We start from the raw sequence: 19,468 nt of genomic DNA on the forward strand, positions 1-19,468 counted from the left end.
GAGGGCTCGCCAAGTTGCCCAGGCGGGTCTCGAACCCTTGGGCTCAGGCAATCCACTCACCTCGACCTCCCAAAGTGCTGGGATTACAGGCTGAGCCACCGAGCCCGGCCAACATTTACATTTCATTCTTCTTTTAATTAAAGATATAGGGTACAATTCAGGGTTAGATATACAAACATTAATTATGTAGGTACCCTTGTTGATGAGGTGTGCCCCTCCCTCCCCTGACAGTCTCCTACTACTACCAATCCCTTTCTCATAGTATTAGAATTGTTCAAGGTCTGCTTATGAGTAAGAACATATGGTACTCTGTTCTTTGCTTCTGTGATAGATCACTGAGTATGATCAACTCTACATTTCATTCTTTTTTTTTTAAATTGGAGACTCACTCTGTTGCCCAGGCTGGAGTGCTGTGGCACACTCTGGGCTACCACTGCCTCAACCTGCTGGGCTCGCTCAGGTAATCCTTCTGCCTTAGCCTTCCAATTAGCTGGAACTACAGGCATGCGCCACCGTGCCTGACTAATTTTTTTATTTATTGTGGAGAAGCGGTCTCACCAAGTTGCCCAGGCTGGTCTGAAACCCATGGGCTCAGGCAATCCTCTCACCTTGGCCTCCCAAAGTGCTGGGACTATAGGCGTGAGCCACCGTGCCTGGCCCTGTTAACTTTCAATCTTGTCTAGCTCCTTCATTTTACAGAAGACTAAAGTATAGAAGAGAAGTTGAGCAAGGCTAGTGTTGCAGGAAGAATGACCAAATTCTTAACATCTCAGCTCATCTTTAGAGCCTGCTCTGCTATCCTGGGTGCATTTCTCCTTCACAAAGCAATTGTTAATTAGCCAGTAGAAGGCACTGGAAGGACATGGCAGAAGGCCGGGGCTCCTCTTTCTGAATCTAGGGTGCAGTGTTGTGCTCCTGCTGTTTGTGGCTACACAGTTGGTTCAGGAATGCTCTGGCCCAGTTGTGCACCCAGAGGGTGTCGTCCTTCAATGGCCTGGCAGCCTTGTCCTGGACCCAGCAATCATCTTGTGGCAGCTCTCCTCACACAGACATTGGGTGCTCCAGGTTTCACACCTGCAGGATCCCTGATTTCCTGTGCCTCACCCACCAGCCTCAGCTCTCTCAGTTCCCTGGATGGCTGTTCCATGCCAGCTGGGTGACTGTCGTCCTATGCTGGCCTGGGTTAAATAGCAAACTTCTTAGCCACCTGGTGGGCTGCCACCATACCCTCTCCAACAAGGTTTGAACCCAGCTTTGGGGATGGCCATGTCCTTCCAAATTTGTCCTTCCTTTGTTATATGCCATTATTCCTAGAGTTCTCTTTGCATTTTTGCAGCTACTCTTCTATCATAGCTTACTAATTCTTCATATTAAACTTTCCTTGTTTAAAATATCCCGTGGTTTCTATCTCTTGATTGAACGTGTATAATAGATTTTTAAAAGAATTTTCTATGAATTAAAATGATTTGAGTGCCAGCTTTCTTATTTACTGGTTGTGTGACCTTTGGTGAGTTACTTAGCCTTAGTAAAACTCTGCTTCTTTTTCCTTAAGGCTGTTGATGTGTTCTGTCTTCAAGATTCATAATTGAGAACATAGCCTGTCTCCTTTGCTGGATGATTAACTTGTAATGGCCTCTGTTGGCTTCCCAGACCCGGTGTTTCACTCTCTATTTTACCCTTAACACAGCCTCCAGCTTGACCTACCAGCAATAACCTGGTACCACACTGGTTCTCTTCTCTCCCTTCCCTTTCTTCCTTCTCTTTTCTCCTTTCTCTTTTTAATTTTTAGTTTCCTTCCAGAAAACGTTTGATGGTGCTTGTCTCCTGCAAAGCACCAGTGGCAAATACAGTATAGAAACTGACCTCCCATATGACCCAACAATCCCCATTCTGGGAATATACTCAGAGGAACCCAAATCATTTTACAAAAAAGATACCTGCACACACAAGTTTATTGCAGTACTCTTCACAATAGCAAAAACATGGAACCAACTGTGCTGCCCATTGAAAGTGGACTGGATTAAAAAATGTGGTACATATACCGCACTGAATATTATGTGGCCATAAAGGACAAAATTATGGACTTCAAAGCAACTTGGATGAACTTAGAGTCTATCATACTCAGTGATCTATCACAAAGAACTGAATACCACATGTTCTCACTAATAAGTGGGTCCTGAACATTTATCACAATACTACAAGAGAGGGATTGGGAGAAGCCGAATACTTCCAGGGGAGGTGGGGAGGCACACAACACTAATAAGGGTACCTGATCCTAAACCAGGGGAAGTGAGGGTGAGTAAGAGGCCTAAACTTCACCTGTACATAGATCATTTGTATACCGAATCCTGACTTATACCTCCATCTTTAAAATGAGAGAGAGAGAGAGAGAGAGAGAGAAAGAGAGAGAGAAAGAAAAGAAATGCATGCAAACTACTTGCTCTTGAATGACACTTAGGTAAACAGCAAAATTAAGGAAGAAATAAAAAAATGAACCGAAACAAATTAAAATAGAGACACGACATACCAAAACATCTGGGATACAGCAAAATCAGTGCTGAGAGGAGAGTTTATAGCATTAAATGTTTACATTAAAAAGATCAAAAGATCTGAAATCAACAGCTTAACTCCAAACCTCAAGAAATTAGAAAAACAAGAACAATCTAAACTCAGGGGTTGATTGTGACCCAGAGGGAATATCCTGAAAGCATAAACTCAGGGGCAGGATGAGTGCTGAGTCTCTTGTGTCCCACCTCCTACTTGATTCAGCCTCAGGACAAAGGATGTGGCCAGAAAAGAATGAGGAAGACCTCCAAAGAGATGGGCGGTGAATTTATGGGTGACCCAACCCCCTCCTCCCCAGGAATCTTCTGAACATCAGACCCACATGACTGGGGCACAACTGAGAGGGCAAACCAAGGCAGAGCCTCAACGTCAGCTGCAATAGGAGAACTCCACTCCAGGACAAAACTGGCTGGGGTGCTCCACCGCCAGTACCTGGGGAAGAGACAATTCCTCACCTCTCCACCAGAGGAGATCCCCCTGACTATACCAGAGTGGAAGGGGAGGAGTGAAGCCCCACCTACCCCCACTGCCTCTCCTCCTTTCCTGGGTTGAATACTGGAGAGACTGTGAATGAGGCCAAAGCTCTGGAGTAGACAGTAGAGGGACAGCTGAGAGGAACAAATACAGAACCTGCCATAAGAGGGCTCATATTTTTTGGTTAGTTCATTTGTTTTTAAATTTTGTAATCTTTTTCCTTTGTGCATGAATGTGTATGTGAGGGTTCAATCTGCATCACCCATCCCCCTCTTTTTTTGTTTTTGTTTTCTGCTAATGTGTGTACATGAAGGATTGAGTGTTCATCTTTCAGGGTTTCTTTGTTTTTGCTCTTTTGTTCTTCTCTTTTCTTAGTTTAATGTGTCTGTGAATATATGTTATGTGTCTGTAAATATATGTGTGAGGGTTTGATTTGAATTCCTTAATTGTTTTTTCTTTTCTTTTTTCCCCCCTATTTTCTTCTCCTTTCATTTTGGGTTGGGTGCATATGTGTGTGCTTGGTTTTCCTATTTTTTTGTTGTTGTTTTGCTTTGTTGTTATTCCAGTCTGTTTTGGTGTGTGTGTGGGTGTGTGCTTAATTGTTTTTTGCTTTGGTTTCTGCTTTTGTTGTTCTTTTTAAAATTTTTAAAAAACTTTTGTCCATCTTATTTCATTCTACTTTTCTCTGTTATCCTCATTGCTGTTACTGCATTTTGGATTTGAAGGTACACAAATGTACCCATTGCATTGTCATATAGAGTGGTGGTAGGGAGTGGGTCTTAGGGAACCCATAGCACAATCAGTGAACATTGTGATTTGCAAGTGGTTTCTGAATCCTAGCTCCCTATCTTCTACCTTATTCAACCCTCAAGACTACAAGAAACAGCAAAGCTTTCCACACACAGCACTGCTTCAGAATAGAACAAATTCAAAGCCCTGATCATAGAAGAATAGAGGGCTGATCAACTATCAGAAGTGAAAGCCTCTCCCATTGCCACTGAATAATGGAACTAAACAGAAAAGAAAGAGATCTATCACAAATGAGGAATAAACAATGGAAGAATACAGGTAATTCTGAGTGTAACAAAGAGAAAATCAGACCTCAGAGTCCAAACAATGGAAGTCACCAATGACTGACTCCAGAATACAATGGGGGATTAGGGAATGAATGGAAAGAGTGAATAAGACTCAAGAAAGACAAGATGCAACACTTGAAAGAACACTTGAAAGAGATTTTGTTCACAAAATATTTCATCCGGGGAATAAATAACAAGATGACAAGCATGGAAGGCAGACACAATCAACCAAAAAAAGAATCTCAGAACTTGGAGAACAAAACATGGAATTAACCAGATCTATAAAAAAAATGGAAAGAAAACTCAGAAAGAAAGAACAAAGCCTCCAAGAGACATGCAATTATATCAAGAGGCTGAACCTAAACCTGATTGGTATCCCAGAAGAAGGAAGGGAAATGGAGAACATCTTGGAGCAGATATTCCAGGATGCTATCCAAGAAAACGTTCCTCATCTCACCAGAGATGTGGCAATCCAAACACAAGACATACACAGAACCCCTGCAAGACATCAAATGAGAAGACCAACCCCTAGACATATAGTAATTTGCCTACACAAAGTGGGCACAAAAGAAAAAAATCCTAAAGGCAGCAAAAAGAGAAAGTTCAGACTACCTGCGAGGGAAAACAATAAGAATATCAGCAAACATATTGGCAGAAACACAGCAAGCTAGAAGGGACTGGGGTCCAACATTCAAAATCCTCAAAGATAAACAGTTTCAACCAAGAATTTCCTACCAGCCAAGCTCAACTTCATCAGCAATAAAGAATTAAAATCCTTCCCAGACATCCAATCCCTAAGAGATTATGTAACTTCCAGACCAGCTCTACAGAAGATATTTAAAAAGGTATTAGGCACAGAAGGAAAAAAAAAAAGAATGACCACACACATCCCAAGAGAACAGTAGAACACAAAAATCAATAGAGAATACTCTGTGACTTCAAATTTGAAAACACACACATGCATCAACCCAAAAGCTAAAAGAAAGCAAAGAAAAAACTTTGAAAGAACCTTATGACGAGGATAAACAATCACATTTCAATAATCAGCCTGAACGTGAATGGACTAAATGCATCACTAAAAAGACAAGAATGGCAAACTGGATAAAAAAATCATGACCCAATAATTTGCTGCATTCAGTAATCTCATCTCACCACAAGGAACACACACAGACTTAATATTAGAGGATGGAAAACGATTTTCAGGAGAATGGATCGCAAAAGAAGGCAGGAGTCACAATCTTAATATCAGACAAAACAACCTTTAAGTTATCAAAAATTTAAAAAGATACAGAAGGACACAAAAAGTTCAATTCATCAACAAGAAATATCCATCCTAAACATACATGCACCCAACACAGGAGCACTCACGTTTATAAAGAAACTACTAAGTAAACTAAAAAAGATATTGATTTTAACACTATTATAGCTGGGGACTTAAATACCCCATAACAACCCTAGTTAGATAATCAAGACAAAAAAATCAACAAAGAGATTCAGAACTTCAACTTGACACTTGACCAAATGGACCTAATAGATACTTACAGATACTCCACCCAACAACCACAGACTATATATTCTACTCATCACCACATAGAACATACTCCCAGATCAATCACATCCTTGGCCATAAATCAAGCATATACACATTTCATAAGATCAAAATGCTGCCATGAACCTTCTCAGACCACAGTGGAATAAAAATAAATATCAACACCAACAAAATTCCCCCAAAACCTATGAAGACAAGGACACTAAACAGTAGGATGCTGAATGATACTGGGTCAACACAGAAATCAAAGCAGAAATTAAAAGTTCCTGGAAACAAAGGAAAATGAAAAAATATCCTACCAAAACCTCTTGGAGGTCATGAAAACAGTTCTAAGAGGGGGATTTATATCTCTATGACCACACATCAAAAAAGTGGAAAGATCACAAGTTAATAGCCTAACAAATCACTGAAGAGAGCTGGAAAGACAATACCACCAGAACCCTAACTTTAGCAGAAGAATCCAGATCACCAAAGTAAAAGCCTAAATGCAGGAAATAGAAGACAAAACTATTACAGAACAAAATTAACAAAACAAAAAGCTGGTTCTTTGAAAGAATAAACAATATTGATGGACCCCTAGTCAGAATGACCAAGAAAAAGATAGAAAAAATCCAAATAAACACAAACATAAATGCAAAAGATTAAATCACAACTGACCTCCGAAGAAATACAAAAGATTATCAGATATAACTATGCATACCTGCATGGTTAAATTTGATTACCTAAATGAAATGGAGGACTTTTTGATATCACACAATTTCCCAAGGTTGAAAAAAGAAGACATGAGACACTAAATAGACTAACAACAACCCAGGAAATTGACTCCTTCATAAGAAACCTACCTAAAAAAGGAAGAAAAGCCCTGGGCTAGGTGACTTTCTAGTGGAATTCTACAAAATGTACCAGGATGTGCTGATACCAATCCTACTGAAAGTATTCCAGGCAATTGAGAAAGACAGAATTCTCCCCAAATCATTTTGCAAAGCTGACATCACACTGATACCCAAGCCAGGTAAAGATCCAACAACAACAAAAAAAGAGAACTACAGGCCAATATACCTAATGAAAATAAATGCAAAAATTCTCAACAAGAGTCTAGCAAATCAGATCCAAAACACATCTAAAAAATCATTCACCATGGCCAAGTAGACTTTATCCCCAGAATGCAGGGATGGTTCAACAACCTCAAGACCATAAATACAATAAAATACATCAGCAGAAGTAAAAACAAGAATCACATGATTATATCATTAGATGTAGAAAAAGCTTTTGGTAAAATCCAGTGTCCCTTGATAAAAAAAATCCTCAAACACCTAGACACAGAAGGAACATACCTCAAAATAGTAAGCACCATCTATGATAAGCCCACAGTCAGCATATTGCAAATGGCATGAAACTGGAAATATTTCCCCTGAAAACTGGAATATGACAAGGCTGCCCAATCTCACCCCTCTTGTTCAACATTGTGTTGGAAGTCCCAGTTAGAGGAATTAGAGAAGAGAAGGAAATCAAGAATACACAAATAGGCAAAGAGGAAATTAAGTTATCCCTCTTTACTGATGATATAATCCTATACCTTGAAAATTCAAGAAAATCTGTCAAAAACCTGCTATTACTGATGAAGGACTTTGGCAAAGTCTTGGGGTACAGAAATAAATGTGCAAAAGACAGTCACATTCTTATACACCAACAAGCAGGCAGAGAACCAAAGAAAAAGCACAATCCCTAGCCGGGCTCGGTGGCTCAGCCTGTAATCCCACGTTTTCGGAGGCTGAGGTGAGTGAATTACCTGAGCCCACAGGTTCGAGACCTGCCCGGGCAACTTGGCGAGACTTCATCTCTACAATAAATCAAAAATTAGCCGGGCATGGTAGCGCATGCCTGTAGTTCCAGTTACTTGGAAGGCTGAGGCGGAAGGATTGCTGGAGCCCAGCAGTGGAGGGTGCAGTGACCGGGAGCGGCCACTGCATTCCAGTCTGGGTGACAGAGTGAGACTCCAACTCAAAAAAAAAACAACAAAAAAAAAAAAGAAAGAAAAAGCACAATCTCATTCACAATTGCCACAAACAAAAGAAAAGAAAAGAAGAGAAAAGAAAAGAAAAGAAAAAAAAGAAAAGAAAGACCTTGGCATCTTCCTTACCAGAGAAGTGAAAGATCTTTACAATGAGAACTACAGAACACTGCTCAAAGAAATCCAAGAAGACACAAACAAATAAAAAAATATTCCATGCTCACGGATAGGAAAAATCAACATTGTTAAAATGTCCATCCTACCAAAGGCAATCTACAGATTCAATGCAATACCCATTAAATTACCAACATCATTCTTCTCAGACCTGGATAGCCAAAACAATCCTTAGCAAAAAAACAAAGCAGGAGGGATCTCACTTCTAGACTTTAAACTTTACTATAAGGCTACAATAATCAAAAGAGTCTGGTATTGGTACAAGAATAGGCACGTGGAACAATGGAACAGGATAGATTCCAGAAGCAAAGTCTGAATTTCTCAACCAACTCGTATTTGACAAAACCTCTACCAACAACCTCTGGGGAGAGGAGAACTTATTCAGTAAACAGTGCTGGGAAAACTGGCTGTCCACATGCAGAAGATTGAAACAGGACCCCTACCTATCACCATACACAAAAATCAACTCTAAATGAATGGAAGACCTAAACATAAAACCTCAAACTATAAGAATCTTAGAAAATGCAGGAGAAACTCTTATGGAAATGGGAAATGACAACCAATTCCTGATCAAAACCCCAAGAGCCTATGCCATAAGAGATAAGATAGACAAGTGGAACCTCATCAAACTGAAAAGTTTCTGCAAAGCAAAAGACACCATCAAGCAAGTGGGGAGACAGCCCACAGAATGGGAAAAAATATTTGTCAGCTGGATATCTGACAAAGGCCTAACATCTAGGATCCACAAGAAACTCAAACATGCCAAAAGGAAAAAAACAAACAGTCCCATTAAAAAATGGGCAAAAGACATGAATAGAAACTTCTCAGAAGAAGATATATGAGCAGCCAACAGACACATGAAAAAGTGCACAGCCTCACTAATCATCAGAGAAATGAAAATCAAAACCAAACTGAGATACCCCCTAACCTCTGTAAGAATGGCCATCATTAATAAAACAAACAACAACAGATGCTGGTGAGGATGCAGAGAAAAAGAAATGTTGCTGGTGGGTATGCAAACCTAGTGCAACGTTTTTGGAAAACAATGTGACGATTTCTAAAAGAACTAGACATTGACCTTCCCTATGATGCAGTAATTCCTGGGAATATACCAGGAGGAACTCAAATCATTTTACAAAACAGATATCTTCACATGCATGTTTATTGCAGCACTATTTACAACAGCAAAAACATGGAACCAACTGTGCTTCCCTTTGAAACTGGACTGGATTTTAAAAATGTGATACATATACACAATGGAATATTATACAGCCATAAAGAAGGACAAATGTATGGACCTTGCAACAACTTGGATGAATTTAGAGTCTATCATACTCAGTGATCTATCACAGAAGCAAAGAACAGAGTACCATATGTTCTCACTCATAAATGGACCCTGAATATTTACCATAATATGATAAGAAAGGGATTGGCAGGAATGGGTTGGGGGTGGGAAGGAGACACAACATCAGTAAGGGTACTTGATCTCAAACCAGGCAAAGTGAAGGTCCAAACTTTACCTATATGATGATCCCTTATATACCTTATTCTGACTTGTATCCCACATCTTTAAAATAAAAAGACACGCCGGGTTCGGTGGCTCAGCCTGTAATCCCGCTCCTTTGGGAGGCTGAGGTGAGTGGATTGCCTGAGCCTGCAGGTTCGAGACCTGCCTGGGCAGGCGAGACCTCATCTCTACAATAAATCAAAAAATCAGCCGGGTGTGGTAGCGCACGCCTGTAATTCTGGCTACTTGGAAGGCTGAGGTGGAAGGATCACCGGAGCCCAGCGGGTTGAGGCTGTGGTGGCCGGAAGCGGCCACTGCACTCCAGTCTGGGCAACAGAGTGAGACTCCAACTCAAAAAAAAAAAAAAAATAAATAAATAAAAAATAAAAGACAGACAAAAAAACCCAAAACAGATGTTGGCAAGGATTCAGAGAAAAGGAAATAATTGTACGTTGTTGGTGGGGTTGCAAACTAGTAAACCTCTATAGAAAAACAGTATGGATATTTCTCAAATAACAAAAATATAACTACCATGCAATCCAGCAACCCTACTGTTAAGTATCTACTCAAAGGGAAATAAATTATAATATAAAAAGATATCTGTACTCAAATGTTCATTGCAGCACTATTCACAATACCAAAATAATAGAACCAATGTAAGTGCCCACCAACAATGGACTGGATAAAGAAAATGTGGTATACATACCATGAAATACTACACAGCCATAAAAAAGAATAAAATCATGTTCTTTGCAGCAACACCAATGGAGCTAGATAACATCATCTTAAATGAGCTAATCCAGAAACAGAAAACCAAACACTGTATGCTCTTACTTCTATGGGGGAGGTACATTAATTGGCACTGGGAACACTGAAAGGGAGGAAGTAGCGAGGGGAATTTGGGTACAATGTTCAGTATCTGGGGAATGGATCACCTGAAGCCAATCCCTGCCAGCACACAATGTGTCCATGTGACAAACATGCATGGACTCCCTGCATCTAAAATGAAATAAAATTTACAAAAATAAAAAAATAAATGCACACATCTGTGCCTATTGATCTGGTACGGGGTTAGGAAGACTAGCAGTACTTACGCTTGTCGCAGTTGGGACCAGTGTACGCAGAGTAGCATTCACAGGTTCCATCACCATCTCGTCCACTGTTGCACACCCCATGCACACAGCTGCACACTGCAAACAGAAGATGGGGGGTTTTCGTGACCTGATAGACATCCATCTAATGATTCTGGGAGGGTGATATTTTCAGATTGTCTTTGTTGAGAATCCGCAGGAAGAGGTGGAAAAGGCCATGGATTTGAAGTCCTAGAGACCTTCTGTTGAATCACATCTCCATCCTTCTTTTATCAGAGTCAGGTTTATTTATTTATTATGTTTTCCATGTGGATAATGATGCTGGCCTCCTAGGATTTCTACAGAGTTAAATGAGGTCATTTATAAAACATGTAAGGCATGTCATGTGTATAGGAGTTCTTTTTGCTCCTCTCAAACTGTTTACTTTATCTTTGGATGGCTTGCAAGAGAATTAATGTAATGCCTTTATACACACCTGTTTTGTTTAGAAGACAAAAACTACCACTGACTCCATTGCTGTTAGTAAAAGACATCGAGGTGAATAAATGCGGCTTCCTGAATGAGTAAATGCTGCTTCCTGAATGATGAGGCAAGGCAAGTATACAAAGAAATTACTACAGGGCCTAGAATAACTATGCTGTATGCTCTAACTTGAAATAGATGCCTTTTCAGTCCTGTGACAGACCATTTCAGGGATGGCACATGAGGGGCATTTGAAACAAACAGCAAATCCTTTAGCTCCCAGTTTGCAATAACATTTCCTCTCAGGCTGGTCCACCAGCATCCTATGGCCAGCCCTCTGTGAAACATTTTGCATTCATTTCCTCTCATTGCTATAACAATGAAAACACACTAGGGGCTTAACACCACACAAAAGTGATCCTCTAACTCTGGAGGTCAGAAGTCCAGCATGTGTCTCATTGAGCTAACATCAAGGTCTCAGTAGGATGGCGTTTCTTTTGGAGACTCTAGAGAAGAATCTCTTCCTTTGTGTTTTTCCAGCTTGCAGAGACCATCTGTATTCGTGGTTTCATGATCCCTTTCTCAATCTTCAAAGCTACAAGATGAGGAAAGTCTTCCTCAAGCTACCATCACAATTGGTTCTCTTCTTTCTCTTTTACTTATGCCAGTCCTTTTGGTGACATTGGACCCACCTGGATGATCTAGGACAACCTCCTTATCTGAAGTCAGCTGATTAGCAGCCTTAATGCCACTTGCAATCTTCTCCTTTGCCATGCAACCTAACATCCACATGTTCCAGGGATCAGGCTGTGTGTTTAAGGTGTAGAAGCCAATTTCATATTAACTCAAGCGAAACATAATTACGAGGACACACCTGCTTAAGAACTTAGCCAGAAATACTGTGCCAGAAAAGCCAGGATGAATAAAGTTTAGAGCATTCCAAACATCTCTCAAGCCATCAAATCCTTCATATTCTGTACTCTCATCTTGATCTTCTGCTTTTTGTCTCCACTGGTATTGCCCTTGTTCAGATCCTTGTCAAGATTTTTCTGGAGTACTGCAGTAGGATTTTACCTGGTCTCACTACTTCCAATTTCTCATCTCTCACTCCATCCATTTCATTTGATCTGCAACAGCATCAAGGTGACCCTCCCCCCAAATATCTCAACAATTCTCAATTGCCAACCAAACGAAATCTAAATTCCTCACTTTGGCAAATAAGGAGCTCTCTAATTTGACTCCAACCTTGATAATTTTTTATTTTCATTTTTCATCACTTTATTTGATACCTCTCAGATTCTCAACCTGTGGCATGATTCTAGTTCACGGCTCACCTTCCTTTTTCCAAAACATTCCTTGAACACCTACCACATTCAGGCCCAAAAGATAACCAAGACAAAGGGCATGCCCTCAGAGAGCTCACAGTCTGATGGCAGAAGAGAACAGCCAATCATGATCACAAGGAAGGGCGATAAATGTTACGACATGATGGACCAACAGGAGTTGGCCAGAAAGTGAGGGGGCGGAGCTGGCCACGGGAGACCGGCCAGGTAGAAGTACAAGGGATGCATCTCACACATTCACCCCGCCATGCTTTTGTCTCTGCGGGGCTCCCTTCTGTGTGCCCATTGAAATCTGCCTCATGCATCAAGGCCGACCAAAGCCCTCATTTCTGTGGTCCCTACTCAGTGGTCCCCAAGCAGAATTCTTTGTACCTTGTCCACTACTGCAGCCAACTGCAGCTGTTAATCTTGGGGATGCCTGACAGCCAGTGACTACCAGGAACACACCAGGGACCAAACAGAGTGAACAAGGGTGAGCTGTCACGGGGAAGAAGCAGAAGAAGCACCTTTCGGGTCATCTTTGCGCATGTTTGTGTATTTGTTTCATCTATTTACACAGGGCTTTGCAGTGGCCTCGTTTCTGTTTTCCCCCCATGGATACAGTGAACCTCTGTCTGATGGTGATATTCTGAGAAATTCTTTATGCTCATCAGGAGAACACGGGGCCAGTGACCAGTCGAGAGCTATCAGAGCTGCTGTTTTCTCAGTCTGCATATTTTTCTCCCGTTATTTTGGAACCCCCTGGAAGGCCTTCTCCCGCTCTGTGTTTCCCCATATCTTTTAAAGTGTCCTACAACAGGCTGGGCTTGGTGGCTCAGCCTGTAATTCCAGAACTTTGGGAGGCCGAGGCGAATGGATTGCCTGAGCCCGCGGGTTCGAGACCAGCCTGGGCAACTTGACGAGATCTCGTCTCTACAGTAAATCAAAAATTAGCTGGGTGTGGTAGTGCACACCTGTAGTTCCGACTACTTGGAAGGCTGAGGCGGAAGGATCGCTGGAGCCCAGCAGGTTGATGCTGGGGTGGCCGTGAGCGTGCCACTGCGCTCCAGCTTGGGCGACGGAGTAAGACTCCAACTCAATAAATACATAAATACACAAGTAAATGATAAATAAATAAGTGTCCTATGATAATTCCAGCAACTCCTCAACTAAATTGTAGATAAAGATAGCATCTGGCAGGGTGGATATTTGGATGAGGAGAGTGAGGTAGGGTGGTACAAGTGCAGAGTCGAATCTTGCCCTTATTTAATATTTTGACATTTTGTTCAGTAGTTTTAAAGTATTGTCATTATTTTGAGTCCCCCAAAAGATTATGTTGGAGCCCTAATCCCCAGGACCTCAGAACATCCCTATTTGGAAATAGGGGCACTGAAGATGTAATTAGCTAAGACGAGGTTGTACTGGAGTAGGGCGACTCCCTTAATCCAATATGGCTGGTGTCCTTATAGGAAGGGGTTAAGACACAGACATACAAGGGGAAAAGGCCACTTGAAGGTGGAGGCAGAAGTTGGAATGATGGTATCACAGCCAAGGAACACCTGGCGCTACCAGAAGCTGGACGAGACAAGTCAAGATCCCCTTCTAGAACCTTCGAAAAGAGCATGGCTCTGCCAACACCTTGATATTTGGCTCTTAGCTTGCAGAACTGAGACAATAAGTTCCTGTGGTCTTAGGCCACCAAGTTTGCGGTGCTTTGTTACAGCAGCCCTAGGAAACAGATATAGTTGTATATCTTAGCGACTGAGTTTTTTTGATGCCTCCTAAAATTTCCAAATGGGGTTTGTATGCTCCTTTACTGTGCTTGCTATCTGTCAGGCATTTCGCCAAGTGCTTTGCATTCATTATCTAATTTAATGCTCACCACACCCTTTGAGGTAGCTTTCCTTATTATCCCTGTATCACATATGAAAAAATGGGAGATAACCAGCTCAAATACTCACTCAAATAATTGTGAGAAATTAAATTGGATTGGAAAATATCGTGCTCCCTTCAAAACTCAAAGGCCATTTTTTCTGTTTTAGCAAAGCACTCGGATGTCCACCTATGGCCATAGTTTTTTGGGACAGACAAGTTCTGGGGAAAAGACAAGTTGGTTATAGAGATATTGGTGAGGGTGTATGATGGGCTCAGATTCAATTCAATTCAATTCAATAATGTTTCCCAGTTCCTAGCTAGTAGCAGGTACCATAAGGCATTAGTCATGTAAATATCAATAACTGATAGTAATACCTACACGCAAACAGCTCGCAGCACAGCGGGAAGCCAGGCTCTGAGAGATCAGTGAGGATTCATGTCCTACGTACTATCAAGCAACCAGTGGAGAGGGGTGGGGGACATAGGGGAGGGAAGGGTAACTCAGCCCTTGTTCCCATCTTAGTTGCTAGGCTGCCAGCTGCAAGGGTTGTTGTCCTTGTCACTAAGAGCACCCTCTCAGCTGTGTGGTGTGGGCCCAAGGACCTGGCCTCAGCTGCCGCCTGTGCCCTGTCTTATGGTATAGACTGTACTGGATGAACTTACCCGGCACGGGCAGCTTTGGAAGCCTCTGGCACCGTGTTGCAGGGCTGCCAGCGGCTGCCAAGAACGTGTCCTTGGGAAAGAGAAGTGAGTGGTAGAGGATTTCCCAGAAGGCATTGAAAGATCCCTTGGGACCTTGTGAACTGGCCTCAGGAAACCCCTAGAGACATGTGAAACTGGGGGCAGTGTGACTTTAAAGTGGCCGAAGCCACTGCTGTTCTGGTCAGAGGGATGGTGTCCACAGCCCCTGTGAGGTGTCCCTGGCAGAGTGAGCTGCTCCCCCTTCTGTGTTCCCATGGCACCCGGTGTGGGCTGTGCACCCTGTGTCACAGCTGTCACCCACATTTCCAGCTCCTGGGAGCTGGGAACCTAATGTCATCTCTTGAGGACCCCACCACCTGTCTGGGGTCTAATGCATGCTGGGTGCTCAGCGGGGAGGAACCATGCAGTGCTTGGGGGCCTGGGCTCGGAGTCAGACGCCTAGGGCAAATTCTCCCTGTGCTCCCATCATAGCCTTGAGTGACCTCTCCTCCTATATTCCATAAGAGGAGAATCCTCCACTCCCTTGAAGAGACACAGTGAGGATCCCAAGAAGCCTCTTTGCACACTGCCTGGCACACAGTAGGCCTTCCGCACACGCTAGCCACTCTTGTGAACAGTGCATGGTTATGGGGTTGACTTGGGGGCCCTGTAGTTTCGCTGCAGGCTTTGTCATCACCCTAGCCGGGAGTGAGGCGCTGGCAGCAGAGATGAAAACCTTGGTTGGTGCAGCTTGAAATCATCTCCAAACCAGTAAGCAGTCTGGAGAAGAGTGCTCCAGCAGCAGGCGACAGCCAGCGTTAAAAATAAACACCTAATGGAGCTGTCCTACTTAGAGGCCAAAGAACCTCCTCCCAGACCAGCTCCTCAGAGGATGAAACAACACTGGCACCCAGTGGATGCCTGGTTGAAAAGACCTGCAAACTCCCGTAGTCCTTGCCCCCGGGAAATGACCAGCCACCATTCATTCGTTCATTCACTAGTGACTTGCTCACTGTTGGAATATTTTTGTGCTTGCTTCATACTTACCTCCGTTGATTGAATGCTGGTGGCATACTACTAAGAGCTTTGGTATATTGTCAACCCTGTGAGGCAGATATTAGGGAGGTTAAACGGCTTCCCTCTGTCACAGCACTTAGGGCTGACTTTAAGTCCATTCATTACATTTTAGAGTCGTACCCTTTAATTGGGCAGACACTAACCATGTGCGGCTATTTACATTTTATTTAAGCAATACTAACTAAAAGTTAGTTCCTCAGTTGCACTCGCCACATTTTAGGTTCTCAGTGTCCACACATGGCTCGTGGCTGCCACGTGGGACAGAGCAGAACTTGGAGCTTTTTCTCCTGCGTCTTGGTTTAGGTTTCCAGTTTTCTTACTTAAAAATTTAGGTTTCTAAACCATCTTTCTCCCATTCACTTGCCTTTCTCCATGGCACAATGGGTGAAGGGAAGCTACTTCCTTTATTTGGAAATGTTAGGAATGTCCATGTGTACCTGTGCTCGTCGGTAACCAGCACTAGGTTCTTGGAGGTCACATGGTTCATCTTACTTCTAACTTGTCATCCCAAAACTATTACTCAACTTTCTTGGGAATGAAGCAATGCTAGGTGCCTTCTTTATTCCTTTTCCTTTCAATATTTATTTGAAATGTGTAATTTAAATTCTAGTATTATGGTAAGGAAGGGCCAACTTGGAATGAGACATACTATTTCTAAACAGTTGATTGACTATTTTATTACTTTTTTTCTGGGTCAAATGTAATTTCTTTTTTTGTTATAAAGATGTGGGGTACAATTCGGGGTTAGGTATATAAACGTTGATTAGGCAGGTACCCTTGTTGATGAAGTATGTCCCTCCCTCCCTTAGCAGTTTCCCTCAGTGCCAATCCCACTCCCTCCCCAGACAGTTTTCTGCTACAGCCAATCCCTTTCTTATAGTATTTTAATTGCTCAAAATCCACTTTTTAGTTAATTGTTCTTTAAAGCAATGCATAACATTAAAAACAGCATATAAGATATCAATGTCTGCTTTAAGTTTGCATGAGCTAACACCCTTGTGAAATAACCTCTTGTGGAGTAGTGGGTAAGAAACACCAAAGACTAGGGGATACTGGGTAGCAACAGGTCATAATAATAATTGCTAGCATTTAGTGTGCACTAATGATTCCATTAAATCTTCCCTAAAAGAGACAATATTATTTCTATTTTTATAGATAAAAACACAAGCAGAGAGAATGTGTCATGTACTCACCTACATTACCACAATTAGCAGCCCTGGAGTTGAAACCCAGTATGAGTTTAAAGCCTGGGTTCAGCACTGTGTGTCTGGGTCAAGATAACATTGTTGGAGCAAATTAGATCATTCATTAATTCATCCATTCATGCACTCACTCGTTTATTCATTCAACAACAGTGTAGTGAATGTCTACATACCAAGCGTGCACACATACCATGCATGTACACATAGATACCATGCACTCATGCATACATAGAAGGTACCAGAGATGAAGACCCCATGGTGCCTGCTTTTGAGCACCCCACAGGTCAGAGAGAGGCAGTGCTTCTGCTATTGCAGGTGACACTTACTGCAGAGTGTGCAAATTTAAGGGGGTGGGATGTGCATGTGTGTGTGTAGATTTTCTTGCAAAAAATATTTGAATCAAAGCAGTGTCTATTGAATTTAATTTTTCCATGAAAGCCAGAACCAAAGTGGTACTGGAGAAAAGCCACTCAGTGTATGTCATTTTGGGAAATGTGGCTCTGGCAGACACTGTCCCTACCACACCCACATTCTTTTGGTCTTACCCTGGCATTCCAGTTGGCTGTCAAACTCCACAGCTATTTGCCAAAGGGTTTTGTGTGAACCTCTGACTGGGAACCTCTGCCCAAGCGCTCACTGGATGCTAGCAGTGCCAAGAAATGCACAGTGCTCTCTGTGCAGCTGTGTGTATCAGCTTCCTATCACTGCTGTAACATACTGCCACAAGTTTCGTATCTTCAAACAACACACATTTGTTGTCTTACATTTCTTACACATCCCAAATCGTTGTGCTATGATCATGGTATTGGCAGGTTGTATTCCTTTGTGCAGGCTCTGGGAAGAATCTGTTTCTGTGTCTTTTCCAGCCTCCAGAGGCCACCCACATTCCTTGATTCGTGCCCCCCTTCCATCTTCAAAGCCAGCAGTGGTTAGGGGAAGCCTTCTTACATCTCATGCCACTTTGACACTCACTTACTGCCTCTACACTTAGGAATGCTTGTAATCATACTAGAAGCATCATCTTTTACCTTAGCATCAGCTGATCAGCAACTTTAACTCAATCTGCTACCTTGATTCCCCCTTGCCATGTAAGGTACCACACTCCCAGGTCCCAGAGCTTTGGGTGTGGACATCTTGGGGAACCATTATTCTGCCTATTACATTGTGGTTGCCTTGGTATTCGGGCAAGGTCACTCTGAGCTGTATGTTCTGCACTGACCCCCTGAGCTCTCCAGGGCATCAGGCTCCAGTGTCCACAGTGACCCCTGGCTTGATAACACACCTTTTATTTCCCCATGCCACTTCTCACATGCTAGTGCTTCCTGGGATTGCCCTCCAAATTTACCACTTGTACTCAAATCTCTGCCTTGGGGTCTACTCCTGGGGACACTCAAAATGAGAGCATAGACAAGGCATTCTCAGGTTTGTTTAATTTGGAGCCAACGATTTCTGACCACCTTAGTAATTATTTGTGAACTCCCACAAGGAAGGAAAAAATTAGAATCAGGTGAGACCTATGATAGAATCAGAAGTCCCTGGATTTATGCTGAAACCAGGATACAGAGAGATCCTAGAGAGAAACTGGGCAGGCAAGGAATGGGCAGCTGTGGGATCTCAGAGCCTGGGAGAGAGAATCGTAGAGAAACCAGAAACAATTACTGGCGAGTAGCTGGCTGCATGCACAGGGATGAGAACCACAGAAAACGCCATCTCTCTTTCCAATGATTGAATTTAATCAGAGTTGCTGTCAGATTTGTTTTCCCTATGGAGACTTGGTGACCTATAACTGCTCGATGCTTTCTCCTCAAGGAGCTGTCTCTCTGGAGTCGATCAGCATTTACAATGCATTGATTACACAAATGGCAGACATACCTGCTGAACAGTTGGGTCCAAATAAGGTGTCGTCAGCACAGGTTTCACAGGCTGTTCCACCAAACCCTTCCTGCAAAACACCCCAGGGAGTTGACATTAGACCCAAGGTGATCCCCATGTCACCCAGGATGCTCTTTGGTTTTCAACTGGTGATCTGGTCAGAGTTTGTTCTCAAATATATCTGCCCTCTGCACCTTCCCTGAAGCTCCTTCCTTCTGTTTGCGTTATAATGCCTGCATTAATCCTGGTATCATTTTTCACTGAGGGTCTGAAGCTTCTCAGAAGAAAGCTACTTTGCCAGTTTAAAGACAGAAACAGGGTGACAACAGTCACATCTCTTGCCCATTTCACCCAAGGGTGAAAGGAAAACTCTTCCAGTTTTGCATTTCTGAAGACAGCTGAGCTCAATTCCTTTCAGAAGGATTTATTTGTATTTAAATCCCCTAAGGCTAGAGACTTGCAAAAAGTCACTTTCCCGAGATAACAAAGAACTTTTTTCCCCCAATGCATTACTATCTTTATTATGACAC

At 42.5% G+C, this 19,468-nt stretch overlaps 1 protein-coding gene across 1 annotated transcript in view; it reads right to left on the reverse strand.

Moving 5' to 3' along the window:
* Window positions 1-19,468, reverse strand: part of LOC110596006 (stabilin-2-like) — a gene marked incomplete at its 3' end in the record, with an annotated part of 54,282 nt that overhangs the window by 5,459 nt on the left and 29,355 nt on the right. The window contains exons 5-6 of the mRNA XM_021714674.1: window positions 18,939-19,008; window positions 10,451-10,546 (exon numbers count right to left, since the gene is read on the reverse strand). Coding sequence (XP_021570349.1) covers window positions 10,451-10,546; window positions 18,939-19,008 — 166 coding nt within the window. The remainder of the gene's footprint in view (window positions 1-10,450; window positions 10,547-18,938; window positions 19,009-19,468) is intronic.

This window comes from Carlito syrichta, unplaced genomic scaffold, assembly GCF_000164805.1.
Source record: "Carlito syrichta isolate Samal-C Ts95f unplaced genomic scaffold, Tarsius_syrichta-2.0.1 Scaffold96980, whole genome shotgun sequence".
NCBI lineage: Eukaryota > Metazoa > Chordata > Mammalia > Primates > Tarsiidae > Carlito > Carlito syrichta.